The sequence below is a fragment of the Oncorhynchus mykiss genome, chromosome 2 (assembly GCF_013265735.2).
Source record: "Oncorhynchus mykiss isolate Arlee chromosome 2, USDA_OmykA_1.1, whole genome shotgun sequence".
NCBI lineage: Eukaryota > Metazoa > Chordata > Actinopteri > Salmoniformes > Salmonidae > Oncorhynchus > Oncorhynchus mykiss.
This window is the reverse complement of record NC_048566.1, coordinates 39,430,357-39,449,473: the sequence shown is the minus strand read 5'-3', so window position 1 is coordinate 39,449,473 and position 19,117 is coordinate 39,430,357. Positions and strand designations below refer to the sequence as shown.

Sequence of the window (19,117 nt, the reverse complement as noted above, 5' to 3'; positions counted from 1 at the left end):
CTCCTTCATATTGTGTATCCCTGTGGTGGCACCTCATTTATTATGAACACTAGTTATTCTGTTTATCACCCCACTCAACCTGTCCTTGTGTAAATTAATGTATATTGATTTTCCTCCACCTCTCTGTCTCGCCACTCTCTGGCTTGTATCAGTGTTTTCTGAACATAACAGAATACTTTTTTCCTCTGCCCCCAAAATGAGAACATTAACGCCATCTTCTGTATCTTCATTATTTCCGTCCTCAAGTACATTTCATTTTTTTTGCTGTCCTTTTAATTGAGCGAGTTAAAAGCATAATTAGCATTTCAATCTTTCCTACAGTCTCCCTCCGTCCTCCTCCTCGCTCTCTCTCTCTCTCTCTGACTCTACATGTCTCTGTCGCTAAGGCAACCAATGCCTTTTCCTACTCGCTCTCTATATCTCCCCCTTTCTCATCGTCTCCCTCATTCCCTCTCTCTTCAGCCAGAGGTAGGCATGTTAACTGATATCTGTCTGAGTGAATGTTGTGTGCGTGCTTGTGTGACAGTGAGTTGTCTGCTGGTGGGTGTGTGAGAGAGAGAGAGTGTGTGTTCCTGTCTGGTTGACTGAGTGACAGCGGTAGTAGATATGAAGTCAATCTTTCTGGAGCTAAAAGTACCACCTTATGGGATATTGGCCCCATGAATGCGTATGATGAATGTTTTGTGCACAGCCGTGTGCTTGCATGTCTGATGTGCGAACTGTATAAGCATGTGGCAAAATTAAGCGCTCATTTTGGACAGCCAGGAGTGCCACTGCCCAGGAGAGAGAGAGAGAGAGAGAAAGAGAGAGAGAGGGGTGTGTGTGTATTCCTGTACTGCCGTCTATGAGTGTCTGTTTACATTTTCAATATCAGTGTCAGAAGAGAAGTGAACCCTCCCTCTCTCTCTCTCTCTTTTCTTTTTCTTCTTTCCTCCCAGAGAGAGAGATGATCGGAGGAGTTGGGGCTCAGTGAACAGAACGAAGCGATGGAGAGATGGTAAGATGGAGAGAGTGAGTGGATGTTTAGACGGACACAGAGTCAGACCCTCTGGTTGTATGCATGTTGCATGAGGAGTCCAGTTAGACAGTGGACAATGCATTTGTAGTGTTAATCGTGCTCTATTTCTCTTTCTGCCTCCCTTTTTTCTTTCTCCCACCTCTTTCTGCTTCTCTTTATTTCTCCCTCCGTCTTTCTCTTCTTTTCTCCTTCCTTCCTTCCTTTCTTCTCTCTCTCTCTTTCTCTCTCAGCTCCATCTCTCCTGTCAAACGACTGACCGCCCACCGCTGCCTTTTATTTCTCCTGGTTGCCGCGGTGACGCGACCCTCAACCTGTAACCGTGACGACGAGGGCGAGGGGCAGGTGGAGGCCTTCTCAGCCCAGCTGTCCATCACAGGACAGGTCACACCCACCCCTATTTGGTCCGTGGACTGGGGCCCCACACTAGCCCTGGAGGACGAGACGCATCACTTTCTGTCCAGCCAGGAAGCGGACCTGTACCACCATGGCCACGAAGTCCCCACGACAACCGCTGAGGCCTGGCTGCATCATCAGAGTGCACCGGGCAGCGTTTTGCCCCAGGAGCCCCTGGATCTGCTGGAGGCCCCGGACGCAGAAGGAGTGGAGGATGGAGGAAGTGAGGCAGAGGAGAGAGAGCCTGAGGAAGGTGGGCACCATAGAAATCAGTAAAGATTAAAGAAAGAAAGGATTTGTGTTGGTGGGCATGAGAATAGAGTGTTTTGGAACAAAGACATCAGAAGAACTCTGAGGGCATCAAGGGAGTAACTTCAATTCCCACTGGGCTGGCTTTGTGTGGATGGATGGCTGTGTCTTGGTGGTGGAGAATGCTTAATAGAGTTTTCTGAACTCACAAAAACACACAAAAAAATAATGGGTGACATCACACACCAAGCGATGGAATGGATGACTTCATCGGCTCATTCTCCTTTGAGTTTCTTTACTGACAGTATGGGAATTCTCGAAAAGCAGAGTTGTGTTTTTTTCTTACATCATTGCAGTTGACCTGGGTTATATTCATAAGGCACCAAACGGAAGAGAAATGACTGAAACAGGGATGGTCTACCTGGACTTGTCCAATAAGAAACGCACATTTTTGTTTTTGGTTGCAAAACATTTCAAAAGCGTTTTCCGCTGCATGCTCTAATGCACATGACACTGGTTTTCTTCTATTGTGCTGATTTCCAACCATGTGAACGGTAACTCCTCTGTGTGTGTGTGTGTGTGTGTGTGTTTGTGTGTGTGTGTGTGTGTGTGTGTGTGCGCGTGTTCTCCAGTGGACCCTCAGTTTTACGTCACAGTGACCATCTCCTCTCTGCTCATCCTGACTGCTGTCATCATAACAGCCAAACTCTGGTAAGAATCCCCCCCCACCTCTCTTTTTCTTTCTACCCCTTCTCTGAAACATAGTTGTTATGTACATCAGGGACCTTCAACAGTGTTATTTGTTTGAACATGGGAATGGTAAAACTCGGATCTACTGTAGATAGCGGATGAAAATACCTTCCCAATGTTTAAAGGCTTTCAGAGGTTGAAGGTGGTGCAATTTCAACCACTTCGGGTTGACGCTGTGTTCTCTTTTGTTTTCATATCATCTTTGATGTACCATTCACCTACAAAATCAGTTGGGTGTGCGTTGTGCATACTCTAACGTGAAATGAAAACTCTGACCTCTGGAATGTGGAGGAGGGCTCGTGCTGTTCGCTTCTGTTGTTTGACAATGGAGGTCTCTTCTTCCCACCTGCTCTCTCACTCTTTCACTCCTCCTATTCTCCCATTTGTCTCTCTATCTCTTTCTCTGTCTTGCCCTCTTTTTGTCTCTTTCCCCTGCTTTATTTTTCTTACCTTCTGTCACTCTTAATTTCTCTCTCTCCTTCCTGTCTCTACTCTCTCTTTTCAACCCCCCCCCCCCCCTCCCCACCCTCTCTCTTTCTCATCCCCATTCTTCATCCTTTACTTTAATTTAGCTTCATCACCTTTCAGTAATACTGGGTTCTGGTTGATCCTTGATCGTCACACAGTATTCTTATCTTCTTCCCCAGTCTCCTATTACTCCCAGCACTGCCCGGGCCAGCTCCAGATCCTCAGATAATCCCTCTGCTCACTGTGTGCCGATACACGATAAGCCCCATCTCTCTCTGTCGCTCCCTCCCTCTCCCTCTCTCTCTTTTTTTTCTTTCTCTCTCCCGCTATCTCTCTCTCTCTCTGTCTCCACTGTAGGCTGGTTGAAAGTAATTGTGCTGGAAACAAGTGTTGTTGCAGTGCTTAATTGGAGCAAGAGTATCTCTCTCTCTCTCTGTGTCTTGTGTAAGTGTGGGCTTTTGTTGCAGTTTCAGTATGACTGTAAATATACATATTGGGTAAATTGTGGTGAGGAATGGAGGGAAGGTTACAGTGGGAATGGAATAGGTGTTTGACGGATTACAGTAGGGGATTGAATCGAGACAAGACCGTATAGAATTGAATAGAATTCTGTTGATTGTGATAATGGAAAAGCAATCGATGTTGGAGAACGTTTCACCGTGTGTGTGTGTGTGTGTGCGTGCGTGTGTGTGTGTGTGCGCGTGAGTACACACACACATGCATATGTGAATAGTTTGCATGACTGGAACTGCATGTCTGTGATCTACAGTGTGTGGCTGTGAAAAAGTCTTTGTTGTGTGTGTGAGTGCTCCAAAGAGCTGTGTGTATGGTGTACCTGTGACTCTCACTGTGCCAACAACATCATAACTCATACACGTGATTGGAACAATGTTTCCCCACATCAGCCCTGTATCCCCTTCTTCTCACGCTCTCGTTTCATCACTCCCCCTTTCTTCCTTTTCATTCCCCCCCCCCCGATCCCCGTTTCGGGAAGATAGCCTAGTGGTTAGAGCGTTGGGCCAGTAACCCAAAAGGTTGCTGGATCGAATCCCCGAGCTGACAAGGTCAAAGTCTGTCGTTCTGCCCCTGAGCAAGGCAGTTAACCCACTGTTCCCCGGGCACCGAAGACGTGGATGTCGATTATGGCAGCCCCCCCCGCACCTCTAAGATTCAGAGGGGTTGGGTTAAATGCGGACGACACAATTCAGTTGAAGGCATTCAGTTGTACAACTGACTAGGTATCCCCCCTTTCTCTTTCTCTTTACCTCTCTCACACCCTCTGTTTCCTTCACCTCTTTACCCTCTTTCTTTCTCTCTCTCTCTACCCGCTATTTCAACCTCGACCACCACACTCTTTCTCTCCCTCCCTCCCTTTCTTGCAACCTCTCTCCTCTTCTCCCTCTCGTCTGACAGCGCTTTAATGAGTCAAATGAGTGCATTAACTCTCTCTCAGAGGCGTTGTAATGTGTTCGCCGCTGTTAAATGCCCATGTCATTCCCTCTTTTCCTCTCACTCAGTCTCGCTCTCCGTCTCTCTCTCTTACTCCGTCTCTCTCTCTCTCTGCCAGTTACGACCGCAGCTGTTCCCAGCACCCGCCCCCGCTTTCCCGTGGCGTGGCCCCCCCTCTCTCTCTCGCCCTCCCTCGTTCCCTGGCTCTGGAGGACAGCCGGCAGACGCTGCACGGCACCCCCTCCTTTACCGACAGGGAGAGGTAATGAGTCGCCTCACCAGCTCACTGGAGAGAGAGGGAGAGTGTTTGTGTGTATTTGTGTGGAGTTGTTAGTACATTGATTTGTGTGTGTGTGTGTGTGTGTGCGCGCTTCTGTGTCTGAATCAATTTGTCTGCGAATGTCTGCATGGATATATGTGTGGATGCATGTGTGTGTGTGTTTGTCAGTGAGTGGATGATGTGTCAAGGAGTGCTTGCTCCCTCTCCCCGTGTGGTGTATGAGCATCATAATGGTATATGTGCATAATTAGGCGTCAGTGTTAGTCTCTGTGGAGTACACAGGCCTGGAGTGTTATGGATGTGAGATGTGTGTGTGTTTAAGAACTTCCTCTCCTATGAGTCACACAGCTCTGGAAGCAGTGAGCGCACAACCCATGAAATGATGTTTTTATAGCCGGGGATTTAAAGTTAATTTCAATCAGGATAATTGGACTCTACTCCAGTTCTCCTCGTTTCTCCTCTCCTTCTTGTCCTTTCTACCCCCCATTCCCGCTCCAGTTCTACTTCTCTCTCTTTCTTTCCCCTACTCTAGTTTTCGTACTTTTCTTTCACCTACTCCAAATTCTCCCTACTCTAGTGTTATATAATACTAATAACGTATTATGTTCTAATTCTAGAAGTGCTCTTTTCCCTCTCCTCCTCCCTTTTCCAGTTCTACCCTTCTCCTATCCCTTAACCCTTTATACAGTTCTACCCTTCTCCTATCCCTTAACCCTTTTTCCAGTTCTACCATTCTCCTGTCCCTTAACCCTTTTTCCAGTTCTACCCTTCTCCTGTCCCTTAACCCTTTTTCCAATTCTACCATTCTCCTGTCCCTTAACCCTTTTTCCAGTTCTACCATTCTCCTGTCCCTTAACCCTTTTTCCAGTTCTACCATTCTCCTGTCCCTTAACCCTTTTTCCAGTTCTACCATTCTCCTGTCCCTTAACCCTTTTTTCAGTTCTACCCTTCTCCTTCTCCTGTCACTTAACCCTGTTTCCAGTTCTACCCTTCTCCTGTCCCTTAACCCTTTTCCTCTGCCCCCTCTCTCTCTCTCTCTCTCTTTCTCCGTCAGGATCCCCGTGGTGAACCTCTGAGGCTTTTCTACGGGATGCGACGGAGAACGTCAACACCGCCGGAGGGTGTGCCCGTCGTGGCCCACCGCGTTCTTCTATTTATCTTTGACTGTGAAAATGAACTTCAGGAAACCAGGTATCCAGCCATGGCAAAACCTCTTTTTCCCTCCATCCCTTCTTCCTGACGGAGAAAAGCCCGATCTCATCCCTTCCTTCCTGCTGCCATCCTCCCACGCCTCTGTTCTCCACTTTCCTATGGCTCTCTGTCACTGTCGACCGACCGAGCCTTCCGCTCTGTTTTATATTCCGTTGTCTGTACTGCCCCGGGCTGTAGCAGCAACACACATACAGCTCCCTCTGCTTTATCCGCTTTGACTAATTCACAAGCAAACAGTGTTAGATATCAATAGAACGTTTCAGTCCCGCCGGTGCCAAAACCGCATAGCTATATGGGGAATATTTTGGAATATTCATACAGCTATCTTGTGTAGCTGAACCTTGAACTATGATGAAATAGTGGACTTGGTTGTTGAAACTTAGTTGAACGTGAAATATGTGTGTTATCTGAAACTGAAATATAGGTTTTCAGCTAGCTGGTGAAGGGTTAAAACAATCCCTGTTGCCTAGGACTGAAGGGGGTATTTCACAAAGCTGGTTGGCAATGTTTTCGCCAGCAGCCAATGTGCTTAACACGACACGGTCCAAAAATCGCTGTTTACTCCCGCTTGGAAGCTTGGAATGCAAATAGGCCCACTGCAGCTTCCACATTCGCAATGTGTTTTCTGGGTGTTTTTTATTCCCTAAATTATTCTCTTCATTTGTTCCTTTAATTTTCTCGCTTCTTTGCCGGTTCTCTTTGTTGTGCCTTTGTGAGCGTGTTATTTTGTCTCTGGAGCATGGGGATGAGCAGTGTTTTATATAGTACTGCTCTATATAGGGTTGTGAAATTCTGTACTTTTCCCAAAACTCCCAGGTTTTCCAGCCAAGATTCCTGGAATTAGGAGGGAAGGAAATACAGGAATTTCCCAACCGGGATTACTGGAAAACCAGGGAACTTGCGGAAAGTTATCCTTGTTGTATATGAAAAGTGGTTTAAACAATGTGCAATACATGTTTGCATATATTGCAATCAGTACAATCAAACGATACATGTGGTACAATCAATGGTGGTTGCAGGTTAACATAATGGGTATAAATGATTCAGTCCAGAATTAATGAGTCATATTACCATCATCTGTTGTTTCTATCAAAATTCGTCACTGACTTCAAAGCTTACACTAGTGTTTACTGTAGGATGTTAGGGTAATTTACCTGTCCAACTCTTCCACCAGCTTTGAGAAATGACCCTCTGGACTTCCACTACACTAGTACACATAGTGTTGTGACATCATACGTGACTCGTGTCGTTCTGCAGTCTAGTGTTCCTTGGTTCTCAGTAGCATACCTGTAGACGTGTGGTTCCACTGTATGATGGAAAAACAATAAAAACTCAACACTGGTGTTTTACCATGGTATCCGACTGGACTTTACTGGCCAGTGGCTTTGGGTCAAGATAGAATTGACAATGTGCGAGGGCCAGACTTACAGGAGAACAATGGATGTATCTCAACTGGCCTGAGTTGCCTCCTTTCCTTCATCCGTCCTAGGTTGAAGATACCCAGGTTACGACAACCTAATAATTCCATGAGGAGACTTATGAAAAAGCAACAGATTCATGGGACAGGTGCTGTTGCTAACTAGCATCCCCGATCCCTTCGTTTAGAATCCTACCTCATTTATGCAAAGACATATGGGATATTACAATTATTATGTCTTAACCATTATCTCCAACCTAGCATCTGTACTAAACTTTATGATGAGAAGGAGAAGAGAGATTGTCATAAAAGAGACCAGGAAATACACATGGGAGCCATGTGTTCTAATTGTGTCATTCAAATCCATTAACTGCGAGTTCCATTTGGCTTCTAGTGCAGATCAGAGCCATGTATTAAAATATAAATATATGGCACTGGTGCAGTTATACTTCCTGATCATGACAATCTCTCTTCTTCTCTATTTTATCCTAGGTCAGGTGATGCTTGTCAGGTCTACACTACATCATCCTAAACTAATGTGCTTTCAAATCTGTAATAAGATACAGGAGATACAGCCACTTTACACTGTCGAGACATACCCATAGAAAATCCTACATTTACTGGAAGTATTAGAAGCTGCGGTGTGAGAGAGACAGAGGACAGTGTATGCTGTTGCTTTTTCATTTCCTCTGGGCATTTTAATGATCAATCAAAGTAATTGATTGGCTGAAGTCCACTCCAAAGTTAACTACTGGCTGATTATGAGTCCAACCAGAAGACGCTGTAGAGCTCCGTAGTCTGTGTGTTTAAGGAAGGACACACAGTTAGGTATACACATGCAAAGTCACATCTGAAGTTTTACGCACAAAGTATCCCTCTCACAGCCACATAAACACACTTTTTTTCTTTTTTTCGTAACCTTTATTTAACTAGGCAAGTCAGTTAAGAACAAATTCTTATTTTTACGACGGCCGATGCTGGGCCAATTGTGCGCCACCCTATGGGACTCCCAATCACGTCCGGATGTGATGCAGGATTCGAACCAGGGACTGCAGTGATGCCTCTTGCAATGAGATGCAGTGCCTTAGACCACTTCGCCACCTAGGTGTACAGCTGCTAGAACTCACAGCTCCCATCTGGTAGGAACCGAGCAAACTGTGAAACAGTAAAGCTCAATCACACTGACTGAAATTAACACGGCTATTTATAGGGAGGGACGGAAAGGGGGAGGAAAAAAAGTTGGGAAGTGGAAATGGGGTTAAAACGGAATAGGATAATTTCCCTATCTCTCCATCCCCCTTTTCTCTCTCTCTCTGTGGGTTCCATGGGAGTTAATAGCTACCATTAACGTCATGCAGGATAGGGAGAGAGGGTTTTTAGAGAAAACAGAGGGAGGCTGAGGAGAGAGAAAGAAAGCGAGCGAGCGAAAAAGAGACACGGACAGGATTGAACGTGAAAAATGAAATTTGGAGCGTGTGATTGGGGGGGAGGGAGGGCAGACAATTCCGACAGGCAATTTTGACGGTGAAATAGAAGCTTTGGGCAAAATATACCGATATCAAATATGAATGCCCTATGTGTGTCTGTCTGATGTGTGTATGTGGCAGAGAAAATGAGGCTGAGAGAGTGTGTGTAACCAAGCCGACTGATCACAAGGGTAGTTCCAGCGCTCTAATATATTAGTCTCTTTGGGGATAACCTAATTAAGGGTCTGACCTAACACAGATATCCCCCTTCTGTGAGTTAACATTTAGCTAGTGATGCAACCTCCAATTGCACTTTGAAGTATGCCCAAAAAAACAGAGACTAAATGAATAGAGGGGGTTCAATTTATTACCAACAATTAATATCCTGATTTTATACGTCTCAACTCAATCCTCAGCAGAAAAAAATACAAACAAACAAAAAGTGTAACACAGAGTACACACATCAAATACACACATTCAGTTTCACTGCTTGTGGCTCTGATTCTCTTGATAATACAGACAGCAGCGAAGCTCTGCCCAGAAAAGATTATACTCAGTCTGTCTCTCTCTGTGTACATGTTAGAATGGGTTTGGGTCTGTGTATATACACAGTGCAGATAGTCCGTCTGTCTGGTTGTGTGTACACACCTATCAGAATGGGTGTCAGACGCTGCAAGTGTGTCTGTCTGACTCAGTGTCTGTATATACATATATACAGACATACACACACACACAGTGTGTGTGTGTATGCGCGTGCATGGATGTGTGTGTGTAAATCTTAGTGTGTTGTCTGTGCATTGGTCACATTATCGGTCTATGAGTCTGTGTGGGTCTATGTGTCTGTCCATCCATCTGACAGTGGATCAGTGGGGGTTTTTCCCGGGTCTCTCTGCATCTCTGCCTTCAGTTGGACTTGGACCAGATCTTCCCACTTCCACGGAGCCTGAGACCAAACAAAAACAGACAACAGTTATTACATTACCCTAAAATGACGTCTCCAACAAGCAGCCGTTTCTTCTTCACGTTGCAGCAGATAAACGCCCTCTCCAATAGACGTAGGCGGGTATCAAAGTGGAATTTCTCCTGAAGGCAGATTGTCGCTCTGCTCCGAGGTCATTTCACACGCTGCACCTCGCGCTAGATCAGTGTTTCCCAAACTCATCAGTAAGCTTTGATTATTTGAATCCGCTGTAATAGTGCTAGGGCAAAAAAACGGAATATTCACATCTTGGGGGTCCCCAGGACCGAGAAACAATAGGCTAGATGATTGATCCCTGCATGTCCCCTAAATCACGAAACTATTTTTTTTTTACAAATATATGAATGACTGCGGCTGGTCTAGCGTGTAAGACCACGGCATGCAGCACACATACACCAACCCAATGTGGGTATGAATCCCGACCCCACCCTCCATCTCCCCGTCTCTGTATCCCCTCTCATTTCATGCAGTCTGAATAAAATCTACAGGTAGGAGCAGACCAGCATATTATATAACAGGTAGCGCACAGTCCCCACTTCAAACGGCTTTTAAAGGCAGATCTCCAATACACGCCTGTCTTCACTAAACAGAAGAGGGGTAGAGGAAGATGTCAGCTTGACGTCGAAACGTCAGTCACCTGTTCGCATCCTGTACAAGAGACAAGCTAGATATACTCAGCTTCAGTTAGCTTCACATTCCAGCTCAGGCCTTTATTCATTTTACGAAGGTGCAAGGTGGATATTGATCGTGCACCCGCCGCTTACTCGAGCTGAGCTTGTATTCATTTCGAACGGCGAACTCTTTACAAAGACAATGCTAACACGTAAATCCATGGGCCAGTCGGTGTCACATTTTCATTTGTGCCCGAAATCAGAATTAAAGAAAAGTTATCTTGCAAATTCAGCAGGCTATGGGCTGTTAGAATTGCCGTTTTTCTTTTATCACGTATCGGAATGCCGTCTTTGGTGTGCTCGTCAAAGAACAAGCGCCTTTTACCCACTAAGGTTACTATCAATAACATATTTTGATTAAGTCGTACAAATGTTTTACTGTGCGTGATGTTTCAAATGCATTCTGTCATTACTAAATGATGTGCTAGGTATTTTAACATAAAAAAAAAAAAATGTACACAAAACAAACATTTGATTAATAAAATATTTAAATGAGTCGTCTTCCTCAAATGAAGAGGATGACGACGCAATATATACGGGGGGAGGCAATCTGATTTCATTGATCCTTAAGTCGCGGCTCAGACACTTTATTCAAATAAAACGAGTTAGCCCTAGTCTGTCCCAGAGCAGGTTAGTTCTGAAGGATTCTTTGCTATAGAAATATAGCCACATTCATGTCACCGGTTATCCCGAGTTGAACCCAGAGTTGACCAAAGTTACCTCGCTAATTTCTCAAACCAGATTCGTAGTATAGGGCGATGGATAAATCAGTTAGCCAGTTACCTTGCCTAAATATTCTGGGGGGGGGGGAGCGGACTGGCTAACTCATTGAACCTGCTTTGTATTATATGCCAATTTCTCAAATCAAGCAAATACATTCCTGGCTGTTTTAGTTCAAGTTGTATGATAGTTGTAACACAACACCGTTATGAACAAGGTTTGTTTATGATGGCCTTTGGTTCAACTCATTACGCCACATATTGCAGGGATGTTTCAATTACAATGTTGGCAAACAAATGACTATTACTGTACTACTCCTACCACGAGAAGGTGGTTTACAGTAGATACTGTGAATGCTTTTTATGTGAGGCAATCCAAATCTCCAGTTAAACTGTTTTCAGTGAATAAAGTCCAATGCCACCAAGAATCTTAAATCATCTCTACATTTTTCTTTCATTGTCAAAATGTCCCCTAGTAAATTAATTATAATCACTCGTTTAACTGGAACAGAAAAACTCATGTAATAAAAAATAAACATTTCCTTTTAACACCTGAAGCTTTTTTTATTTCTATATTTTTTTATTCACTTCAGTGACATAAAAAAATAATCCAGGACAGATAAGGAATTAGTGTTGTAATTGGCCCAGAAGAGAGAGGGCCACTGGTACCACTGTGAGTACCACTACAAAGCACAGCCTCTCAGGCTAATGAAGATACGCTATGCAGACACACACACAGTCACTGTTCCCACTTCCACTGGCAGCTGGCGTTTAAATGGATGTTTGTTGTACAAACAACCAAAATATTACTGTGTTCGAGTTGAAGATGCTGCGAAATGACATGAAATCCAGTGGTTGCGTAATCGAATCCGTGCCGTTTGAATTCGTCTGAAGTGATTGGAATGTTTTTGAAAATACACACAAATGTTTATTCTTGCCTCGGCTTGAACCACACCTCTGCCGGGACCCTGGAAGGACGAGGTCATGTTCATAAGACACCTAGGACTGAAACAGGTATTACCTGGACTTATATTTTTTTGTTTGATGCGAAATGTTTAAAAAATGGTTTCTGTTGCTTGCCCTAAATAACATGACCCTGAGGATAGCCCACCAACATCAAATGGTAATGCCTATCCCAAAAGAATGGACACACAAACAATGAAAATATGGGATTGACCTAAGGAACATCACCTTACTTACCCTTTGACCTTTGAACTCTTCTTGCCCGGTTGCCGTGGTTCCTGAGAGGAGGCGGGGTCTCGTGGCTCGGCCGGCTGGTCTGCATCCTGATTGGATGCGGCTCCAGCGGCAGCGGGGCCGGACGACGGGGAGGCGGAGCTGGCCTTTAGCGTTTTCTGGAGGTTTGACACCTGAGAGAGAGTGAAGGAAAGGTAAACTAATGGAGTTTAGGACAGAACAGAAGTGCCTGATTCAAACTAAGGCCGACTCGGAATGTACTGGGCTGTCTTGGATATTTTCTTCTCACAAGGTCCTTTCCAGCAGCTATGGTGGATGCGTAACCAGGCCAGCCCAATACAGCTTGGCTTGGCACTGGTTTGGCTCAGTAGTGTGAAAAGCTTAAGGTGTTGTTATTATTTCTAATAAGAAGAGGTTGGAGAGTAACTTCTACCTCAAGCTGAAGAAGACTGACTCAGAGGACAGAAAAGCCACCTCTGGCCTACAGCCTAAATAAAGACACTGGACAGAGCTCTAAATTGGACACTGAATTAGGTCATTGAGTATACGTTTTGCTTATGGCTTCACCTCTACCAGAGAGGAAGGAGAGAAGCGAGAGGGTTTACTCCAGCCAAAACCTGTCCATGAAAATAAGACAACGAAGTGAGGAATTTTTGCATTGAGATTAATGGGTGTCAAATTTGGTCAACAAAACATTTAATTGCTAATGTGCTATTGTAATGGTTAAGTTGTTTACAAATGCAATGATATAAGTGGATGCACGTGCCATTTCAGCAAGTGGCAAAACGACTTTATAACGGAGTTGTGCCTCATTAGCTAGAATAGACCCACCAGATCTCGCCGCCTCCTGCCTGCCTTCCATCTTTGAGGAGATGTATTTCCATTGTTAGAGCTGTCACTTGACTATCTTGTCAATATAATAAATGATCTTTGACGGTACCCAGAGAAAAGTGGCTACTGGTACTAACCTCTGTCTCCACCTGAACTTTGACCTTCAGCTGGCTCTCTCTGTATTGGTTGGCTCTGGTTACCTGCTCCTCGATCCCACACAGGACCGCCTCACATCCTGAACACCTGAGAGAGAGAGAGAGATAATTATTTAGACACTGATATGACTGATCATACTATCTATTTTTATCCCATTCTATACATCATTTATTGTATCTATCATGTCCACTGTTTTTATTTTATTGTTTTACTATTTTAATTTGTCTCATTTAGAAATCGTATTGGTCATTATTATGCATCCACTGTAAGAAATGTGTTCTATAAATAAAGTTTAACCTTGTCCTATACACACACACACCTGGGTTGGAGTCTATTCATGAGGTAAACTGAAATTGCACTTCCAATTCAATTTTTTTTTTGGGGGGGGGGGGGTTCAGTTTACTTCCTGAATTGAAATGGAATTGACTCAAAACCCTGGCACATGCACGGCTCTTTCGCACACACATATCACTAACTAACCACTCCTGCAGTGTGTTTGCTATGTTGGGCAGCTCGTTGGGCCCCAGGTCTCGGCCCACGCTGCAGTCCACCTCCACCTGCTGGTTCCTCTGGTCCAGCTTGCCCTGAATGATGTCACAGTAGACCGCCTCAATCAGCAGGTCCTCCAGCTCCCGCACGTTCTTCAGCTCCAGCTGCTGCAGGAGCAGAGAGTAGGGCAGGCACTGGGGGAAGAGGGAGACAGAGAATGTCAAATTCTATTATGTTGGGTCAATATAAGTGAACAGGCACAGGGAGAGAGAGAGAAAGATGTTGAATTTGAGATGCTCTTTATGATGTCAGTGAGGAGGGAGTTGAGTGAGGGTGGTGGGGACAGAGGGCAAGAAAGAACGTCAAATTCTACTATGTTGGGTCAACAGAAGTTACCTGGCACAGAGAGAGAAAGATGTTGAATTTGAGATGCTCTTTATTACTTCAGTGAGGAGAGAGAAGAGATGATGTACGAGTGAGGAATGGAAAGGTAAAAGAGAGGGGTAGAGGAAGGGAGGGCGGGTCAATATAAATTTACAAAACCATTACATCAAAATAGCTACCAGAGAGGAGGGGAGTTTGGAGTTTTAAAGGGGCAGTGCAAGAAAAAATTGGATATAACTTTTATTTATTTATATATTTCCATACTATTTGGTCAGAAATTCAGAAATTGTGAAAATTATGATAATGCACTTTGTGTAAAAGCTGTTTGAAAAAAATGCTTGGAATTTCAGCCTGTTCAGGTGGGATGGATCATTTGGCCCACATTATAATGCCACAATGTGATATGATTAAATAGACCAATGACTGTTAAGGGTAAGTGTGAGGGCTCTAGGCCATCCTATCAGCCAATCAGGGCGGTGTATGTAAATATCTTCAAATTTGTTTCCTAACGCCCACACGATCAAACTGAGCATTTCAAGGGCCAAAGGAGGCTCGGGGACATATTTTCTTACAAATATATTTTGTTGTTATTTTCTTTTAATAAACAGTGATTTATTAGACATACAATGATGATTTAAAAATAAAATGACAAAGACTGCATGGGGGCTTTAGGTCTTTATTGGGCAATTAAAGGATAGATTCACCCATTTGGAATGTTTTTGTGCATCTCTGAGCAATGTTCTATCGATTCCCGGGGTCATTTCATGTTTTCATGTGTATCTGAGCGATTCACCGTTAAAGCACAGAAATAGAGCCGGCCAAATAACTCAGATACACATGAAAACATGAAATGACCCCGGGAACCAATAGAACATTGCTCAGAGATATAACGATATAACATTTTAATGGGTGAATCTTTGCGTTAAGGTGTGCCCATACACATTCAATGTGGCATACTTATACTATGACAATATAAAAAAATAAGACGGAAAGAGAAAGACGAGACGAGAAATGGGGAAGGGAGAAGGGAGAGTAATAGAGAAAGAGAGAAATGAATCAATAAATTATTTATTAGGGAGAGTGGAGAGAATGAGAGATGGGCATAAAGCAAGGTAGAAAGAGACGGGGGAGGGCGAAAAAATATGAAATGGGGATAGGGTTGAAATGAGGTGGTGAGAGAGCCAATCTTAGAGTTAGATGAATAGACAGCAGAGAGCAACAAATACATAAAGAGACAGAGAGCTCAAAGAAGAAAGGACAGGATACTTAACACAGTATCTCATAATGATTTAATTCTCAGCTGCTATCATTCTCATCTATGTGATATAAATAAAGTTAGATCACATCACAGACAGGCTCTTAATAAAGTCCTTCACAACACAGAGTAATTTATCTTGTTAATGTGTCAAAGTTACAAAGCAAGTTGTCTCATAACCACATCATTAAAATCAAAGTTGAGTGAATTACTTGCTATTTTTGGTACTGAAGCTTGCTGAGTATTGTTAGGACTACAATTGTAGGTAGGCTATTGGAGTCCATGGAAAAACTGCACAGAATTATTATTTGACCTGCAATTCTTTAATAACAAAATAAACAGAAAAACTAGACAAGATAAGTCCAGAGAGCGTTACCTTCAGATTAAATGGCAAACGGATGATGGCTATCATTATATTACATATCATTGTCAACTATTTCCATAATTATAATGTGAGTGACCCACATTGAGCGTACTAAAGCTAGCAGAGTAAGGAATTTAAAACCAGATGAATGGGTGGTACTCTACCTTGAGATTGGATGCCAGACTGATGATGGAGAGGTGACGGAGTTTATTCCTCTGAGCTGGGGTCAACTCTGGGAGAGAGGCTGCCCTCTCTGAAAGAATAACATACCACAAACAGACAAGGAAAAGAAACAGACAGCGAGAGAGCAACAGAAAGGGACACATCATGACAGGGACCTTTCATAACAAGGACACATCATTACAAACAGAGGGGTACAGGCTCTGTCCAGGCAGAAACTGCTGCTGCCTTTTAAATTCCACAAGGGAATACAATGAAAAATCATTTGAGTGTGTTGCCTGCGTATGTGGTTGCTTTAAAAAAAACTTGAGTATTGACAGTTTTTCATCAGTGCTCCATTTTGCAATTCTAAAAAGCACTATGAAGTGAATACGATGTGTTGACATAAAAATATTTGTATTTCTCTCTTCCGTTTTTGCTTGTCTCTTATTAAGTCTTGTTACTAAATGTGTTGCTAAAGAATGACAAGTCCTTTACATATTCAGGTATTTCAAAGGATATTCAGGATTTCATTTGGCAGTTTATGACAATGCAACCAATTACAACCAATATGAATGTCTAACAAAATGCCTGAGAGAAGTCTGTCCCTGGTTGAGTCCCAATAATCTCTCCTTCCTCCTGAAGTGTCATTACTTCCCACAAATGTACAAGCATTGGATTGGTGTAGGCAGGCTAGAGCAATGGTAGTCAACTGTTTCAGCGGGGACCCAATTTTTTCCAACCAGAATTTCTGGGGACCCCATTTTTTTCACCAGGAATGCTAGAGGGAGTTTCCATATACCAGTTATTTAATTCCAAATCCACAAAGGAAAGTGAACAAGTGCATACTTCTAGAGAAAGGAGAGGTTATTGGGGACCAACCTCTGTCGTGCAAAAAAATTGTCACTTGGCTCCTCGTATAGGATCAAAATAAAATATTGTGGTTGACTCTGTAAATTACAGGGGGCTGTGACAACCTACAACAGTGATGAGAAGCCTGGCCTGCAGGGCCAATTGGCGGGGAGAGAAATACTGCTAATAATAAAACAGCTCCAGGGATATTAGATGACTTCTTTACACAGCAGCGCTGCCTGCCACTGTCATACCTTTATAGTCACAGTAGGTTCCATAGGCGAAGAGGTTGAGTAGCTGATACACTGGTGCGTGCGGGCCTGTCTCCAGCTTGGGGTAGAGGAGAAGGTGGGTGGTGGGGGACAGATAGAGGGGGCTTGTTATGGTCTCTAGCTATACCACCTCCTGTGAGAGCTGTGCCTTGATAATGGCTGTGACGGTGTGCTTGTTTGTGAGTGTGCTTACATGTGAGTGTGTGTGTTACCTCTCTGACGTTGGGCAGCTCAAGGATGTCTGAGAACACGTAGAGGCCTGGTGTCTCCAGCAGAGAGCTTATGGCCTGGGCCAACGCCGGGCCTGAGAGAGAGAGGAGCTGCTCTACCTCCATCTGAGAGAGCGAGAAAGACAGAGTGAGAGTATGTGCAGGAGCTAAAAAGACAGAAGGCAAACAGAAGTGAGTAGGAGAAAGACAAAATGAGGATAAGAGAAGTAATGACAGATAATGCAAGAGTGTGAGAGAAAGGGGGAAGATAGGAAAGGAAAAAAGAGACAGAATGTCTTGAATAAAATAGTTGGCCTTCAATGAACAGTTAATACTGCATATCTTACATTTGAGAGGCTGATCAGCTTCTTTTTTTTAATAGCAAGACAACTTTAATACTTTATTAATGTATGCCTGTAGCTCTGTCTAACCAAACAATCATATGAATAGCCCTTGTGGCAAGACTCCAAGTCAGTAATTCAATTTTCACTCTCGTAAACTGATGTGTAGGCAAGTGTTTTGAAAAACACCCTTCTGGTCAAAGCTAGTCAGAGACGCAGATTATTCTTTTACATCATTAAATGGGCCTTGCTTAATATGACTATGAAATTGGCCCTACTAAAAGCACTGAGAATGTATTATTTGAGATCTAACCTATTTGTATTTGATATGCTGTGCTATTTGGAGAGATTATTAGGGAGACACAGCAGTACTTACAAATAGCCTAGCTAGCTACATAGTAGTAACCTTCCTAGGCTGGGCACTAGGACACTCCATGCCATTGTCAGATAATCATGACTTTGGACACTTGGCTACTACTTCAGAATGTAGCTATTTAGGTAGCCAATTAACGTTACCCTCAAATAGTCGGCTACTGTAGGTTAACCTGGGCACATTCAGTAGGGCAGTAGGGAAAATATTCACTGACATGTAAAATAAGGAATCATGTCAGATCAATTATATCTGCATCGTTCGACCTACTAAACTTGGCCCTAGTGTGGAGTGTTTTGAGTCAAGCTCATTCAATGCCGAGTCCCAGGGCAGGGATCGATTTTCTGACTAATACTAATGTTAGCTAGCTAGCGTCACAGTCATGAACAACCGATTGCACGCTTAGAAGCGAGCTAACGTTAGTTCACTAGCTCTTTATGGCATATTTTCAAGAGAAATGCTACTTAAAAACGGGCCCAACGGAGCACAAACTAAAAAGATTGCTAAAGTTTGACCCAATTAGGTAGCAAACCTAACACATAAGAGCTAACTTACTACAGTATGACTATGAAGAGTCATGCTAGCTGCTGCTAAAGTTACCACAACATGACTGTAAAGCGGTAACGTTAGGCCTCTATCCTGTTTTTCGTTATCTACCGACTCAACTCTAACGTAGCTAAGTGGTGCAAGGGCAACCGTGCGATTACCTTTATTAAAAAAACTAGTTTACAAATATGTTCAAATAAAATAAAAGCAACAAATAACCTTATTTGTAAGCAAACTCAAGTTGATAGCCTGTCCCCCGAATCGCCCAGTTCCGCGGTCAGTGCACGTTTGACAACAAAGGAGAACATCCCTGCTCATTGGACGAAACGTGAAAAGGAGGAGGGTAGTGTTTGTCTTGACTGACAAGGGACTGAGCACAGTCTGGCTATAGAGACCGGTCGCCACAGACAAACCTGGCTGCCCAGAGAGGACAGGTTGTGCTCACTCTGCTCCAGGGGACAGGTAGAGACAGAGCTGCATTTCCTATTACACTGTGACAAATACTCAGACCTAAGAGAATATTTCTTTCCCCAAATTATAATTCAATACAAACAATTTGAAGCTATAAAAGATGAAGAAAAAATAAAATATTTATTGGGTGAAAAGCCAAAATGTGCAGTT

General features: G+C 43.6%; 2 protein-coding genes across 5 annotated transcripts; one reads left to right on the top strand and one right to left on the bottom strand.

Annotated features, from left to right (window-relative positions):
- The first annotated feature begins 139 nt into the window (after nt 1–139).
- LOC110489516 lies at nt 140–7,168 on the top strand. Of its 2 annotated transcripts, XM_036948101.1 has the most exons (6): nt 140–468; nt 939–997; nt 1,249–1,664; nt 2,293–2,371; nt 4,446–4,589; nt 5,662–7,168. In XM_036948101.1, the coding sequence occupies exons 2-6, from the start codon at nt 987–989 to the stop codon at nt 5,681–5,683; spliced, it is 672 nt and encodes a 223-aa protein (XP_036803996.1). In that variant the 5' UTR covers nt 140–468; nt 939–986; the 3' UTR covers nt 5,684–7,168. The 2 variants fall into 2 exon arrangements, with proteins under 2 accessions (XP_036803996.1, XP_036804005.1); XM_036948110.1 differs by lacking the exon at nt 4,446–4,589 and having other exon boundaries at nt 140–997.
- A 1,879-nt stretch (nt 7,169–9,047) lies between these two features.
- LOC110489505 (COP9 signalosome complex subunit 7a) lies at nt 9,048–18,868 on the bottom strand. Of its 3 annotated transcripts, none has more exons than XM_036948069.1 (9): nt 18,716–18,868; nt 17,243–17,365; nt 17,013–17,088; nt 15,912–16,000; nt 13,736–13,938; nt 13,237–13,342; nt 12,272–12,441; nt 12,010–12,039; nt 9,048–9,645 (listed from the first exon to the last, which is right to left on the bottom strand). In XM_036948069.1, exons 1-9 carry the CDS (start codon nt 18,812–18,814, stop codon nt 9,606–9,608), a joined length of 936 nt encoding a protein of 311 aa, XP_036803964.1. In that variant the 5' UTR covers nt 18,815–18,868; the 3' UTR covers nt 9,048–9,605. The 3 variants fall into 3 exon arrangements, with proteins under 3 accessions (XP_036803964.1, XP_036803983.1, XP_036803974.1); XM_036948088.1 differs by having other exon boundaries at nt 17,243–17,406; nt 18,716–18,849; XM_036948079.1 differs by lacking the exon at nt 12,010–12,039 and having other exon boundaries at nt 18,716–18,867.
- Between the last annotated feature and the right edge of the window lie 249 nt (nt 18,869–19,117).

What these genes read in the sequence shown, in the direction of transcription:
- LOC110489516 (XM_036948101.1), top strand. An exon ending in GGAGAGAGAGCCTGAGGAAG is followed by an intron (nt 1,665 to 2,292) that starts GTGGGCACCATA and finishes CGTGTTCTCCAG; the next exon opens with TGGACCCTCAGTTTTACGTC. An exon ending in TCCTTTACCGACAGGGAGAG is followed by an intron (nt 4,590 to 5,661) that starts GTAATGAGTCGC and finishes TTTCTCCGTCAG; the next exon opens with GATCCCCGTGGTGAACCTCT.
- LOC110489505 (XM_036948069.1), bottom strand. Translation starts at nt 18,814, where the DNA reads ATGAGCAGGGATGTTCTCCTTTGTTGTCAAACGTGCACTGACCGCGGA. An exon ending in TGAGTTTGCTTACAAATAAG is followed by an intron (nt 17,366 to 18,715) that starts GTTATTTGTTGC and finishes TCGCTCTCTCAG; the next exon opens with ATGGAGGTAGAGCAGCTCCT. An exon ending in AAGAGTTCAAAGGTCAAAGG is followed by an intron (nt 12,040 to 12,271) that starts GTAAGTAAGGTG and finishes TCGTCCTTCCAG; the next exon opens with GGTCCCGGCAGAGGTGTGGT.